Source organism: Herpailurus yagouaroundi, unplaced genomic scaffold, assembly GCF_014898765.1.
Source record: "Herpailurus yagouaroundi ecotype Mexico unplaced genomic scaffold, PumYag 208, whole genome shotgun sequence".
NCBI lineage: Eukaryota > Metazoa > Chordata > Mammalia > Carnivora > Felidae > Herpailurus > Herpailurus yagouaroundi.
The window spans coordinates 9,919,173-9,922,037 of record NW_024412439.1 but is presented as its reverse complement, the minus strand read 5'-3'; the positions used below and the strand labels follow the sequence as shown (position 1 = coordinate 9,922,037).

At 54.9% G+C, this 2,865-nt stretch overlaps 1 protein-coding gene across 4 annotated transcripts in view; it reads right to left on the bottom strand.

The window, feature by feature from the left end:
* Positions 1-2,865, bottom strand: part of ALOXE3 (arachidonate epidermal lipoxygenase 3) — a 19,910-nt gene that overhangs the window by 15,415 nt on the left and 1,630 nt on the right. For 2 of the 4 annotated variants that reach the window (XM_040453297.1, XM_040453300.1), the window contains exons 3-6: positions 2,625-2,829; positions 1,311-1,392; positions 673-792; positions 262-387 (exon numbers count right to left, since the gene is read on the bottom strand). In XM_040453297.1, the coding sequence (XP_040309231.1) occupies positions 262-387; positions 673-792; positions 1,311-1,392; positions 2,625-2,829 (533 nt within the window). The remainder of the gene's footprint in view (positions 1-261; positions 388-672; positions 793-1,310; positions 1,393-2,624; positions 2,830-2,865) is intronic. The other 2 variants (XM_040453298.1, XM_040453299.1) reach the window with 2 other exon arrangements.

Below are 2,865 nucleotides of genomic sequence, written 5' to 3'. Positions count from 1 at the left end.
GGGACACAGGGACAGAGAGGGGACATAGGGACACAGATAGGGACACAGGGACAGAGAGGGGACATAGGGACACAGATAGGGTCACAGGGACAGAGAGGGGGACATGGGGACATAGGGTAGAATGAGGACAGAGAGGGGGAGATGAGGATAGGGAGGAGACATGGGGACAGAGATGTGCAGAGGGGACACGGAAGGAGGACACGGGAAGAGCGGAGGCAGAAGGCAGGCTGAGCAGGAGTGCAGGGAGGGCAGTGGCCTCACGCAGGGATGGCGTTGAAGAGCAGGGAGACCGTCTTGGTGGCCGAGTAGCGAATATTGGGGTCCATGTGCAGCAGGGACGGGAAGTCAATTTTCATGGGGAAGCCAGGCAGGTACTGATTCCCACTGCTGTGGGGGGGTGGGCAGAAAGACAGACACCAGTCAGACGGACCTGCAGCCCACGCCCCTTAATTCCCTCCCTCTGCCCTTGCCTTGCTCTGGACCCCTGCCCAGCCCCCTCCGCTCTGGCCTGAAGCCACCTCCCCGCCAGACCCTTGGGGTCACCTCTGCCCCTTCTGTCCTGACTCCTGGATTAAACCCTAGTTGTCTTCTCTTCTGGCTGCCCGGGCCCCATCGTCCCAACCTTCAGGGCACGCCCTCCACCTTCCTCCCAAGCCTGGGCTCCCCTGTCACCTGTCCCCTTGGTCTGTGCAAGGTGCCGTCTTGGTCAGGGCAAATTTCTTGTCTGTTTCCATCTCCTCGAAGTTGCTGACGTCTATGATGCCAGGGAAGCCAGGGGCATAGACCTTCCAGCTTCCAAGGGAAAGAAAGGGGTCAGAGGTCCGACTGAGAATAAACATAACCTTCTTCAGGTTTCAAAGACGTGACTTTAAATGAAAACTCCCAGAAACCACCCACTTTCTGGGTAGGTGACAAAGAATTGGAATTTCCTCCCTGAAGCCACTGGGCTGCGGGTCAGAGAGGCATTTGGGGACAACGTGAATGTCCAGACTGGTTTGGAGCTGGGTTTGCATTCAGGTGGAGATCGTGGCCGCTTTGGGGTGGGGGAGAAGGGGGGGCAGGAGGCTGAAGCTGGGCTGAGCCCGGGCAATACCAGGGTCGTGTCTGACATCTGGGTGACATCCAGGGTATCTGTGGGTTGAGTGTGGATTCACTGCGAATTATTGGTACTGGTGTGAGTCAACCTCAGACTGAGGTGAGGTTCAGATGAAGCTCCTGATTGGATCTGAGGTCAGAGTGAGTAGTAGCCTGATTAAGGCTGAGAGGGGACAGTAAAGATGGGGGAAAGAAGTCGAATTAGGCAGGCTCACCGGTAGCATTCCTGTCGACTCTGGAGTTCCCGTCTCCTGTGATCCAGAAGGAGGGGCAGGGAGTCCTGACAAATAGTTGTGGCTGTGGGGAATGAAAATCCCTCGTCCTATGAGCCTCTTTTCAAACAACACCTCCTCCAGCGAAGCTTGCTTGAACCCCCTAACCCTTGAACCCAATCCCTCTCAGCAACATAGATACCCCACGTTCTTGTGTGTTCATCAGCAGAAGGGACTCAGGACAACCTCACCCCGAAATTGTAACAATCAACCTAATCGCCTGTATGTTTATCTCTTTCCCAAGAGTCTTTGGGGGCAGAAATTACCTTGCAGTCGTATTTTGTGTTCCCAGCATCTAGCGTGTGCCCCCACGCCGTGCATGTAACATGCACTTGACAAATGACTGATAAACGGATATATTTGGGGAAGCGATGGGCAGATGGATGTATTATGACGATAGATGGGCATTTAGACGTCTATGAAGAACCCACTAGGGGGTGGAGGGGGGTAAGTAAAGACCCCTCGCTTTATCTTGACCTGGAACATCACCTCTCATCTCTAACACGTTAACACCCGGACCAGCCCTGGTCTTGCCTCTCAGTGATCTCAGACAGCTCAGGAGACCTGGGGGTCCAGAACCTAAAGGAGCTCGAGCTGGGCATCCTTGGAAGCCCTCCCCCGCCCCCAAAGGCAAGAAAGAATCCTAACAGCACCCACAGGGACTTCGTCCACACCAGAAAAGCCAGTAGTAGTTGCCAGGGCCTTTCCAGCTCATTATTCAGGCCTTCCACACCTGTTGACTCAGTTGACTGTGGTCTGACCCCACGGTGGGCGCCAGAGGGATTCACTCTGGGGAAGCACAGAGGGACTCTGTGTGTGTGTGTGTGTGTGTGTGTGTGTGTGTGTGTGTGTGTGTGTCTAGGAGAAGTATGAGTGTGGAGACTGTGTGAATATTGCCCAGAAATTCAGGGTTCTAAAGGCTCACTTTTTTCAGGAAGCATTTACTGGGGAGTTCTGAGTTCTAGGTACCCTAACCCCACCCCTGTTCCCTACAACCTGGGTTTTGTGAAACCCCACCCGTCATTCCATTTTTTTTTTTTATGTTTATTTACTTTGGAGAGAGAGACAGAGCAGGATCAGGGGAGGGACAGAGAGAGAGGCAGACGCAGAATCCGAAGCAGGCTCCAAGCTCCGAGCTGTCGGCACAGAGCCTGACATGGGGCTTGAACCCACAAACCGTGGGATCTGAGCTACCCAGGCGCCCCATGCCCACCCCTAATCCCAACAGACAGAGGCCAGCCCCTGCCTCTGGCCCACCTGTTCCTGGTCGCAGCTCTACAGTGCAATAGCCCTCAATCCACTGATAGCAGGGGAACTGGGTGCAGGTGCCATCGGGGGCCTTGACACAAATGAAGCTGCAGTACCAAGAATCCTTGGGGAAGAAAGCATAGCGTTCCTTGTACAGACGCAGCAGCAAGAGCTCCCCCAGCTCGGCTGGGCAGCGCACCTTGTATTTCTGCACCTGCGGGGGTGGGGGGGGGACCAAAAAGCAAGCAGG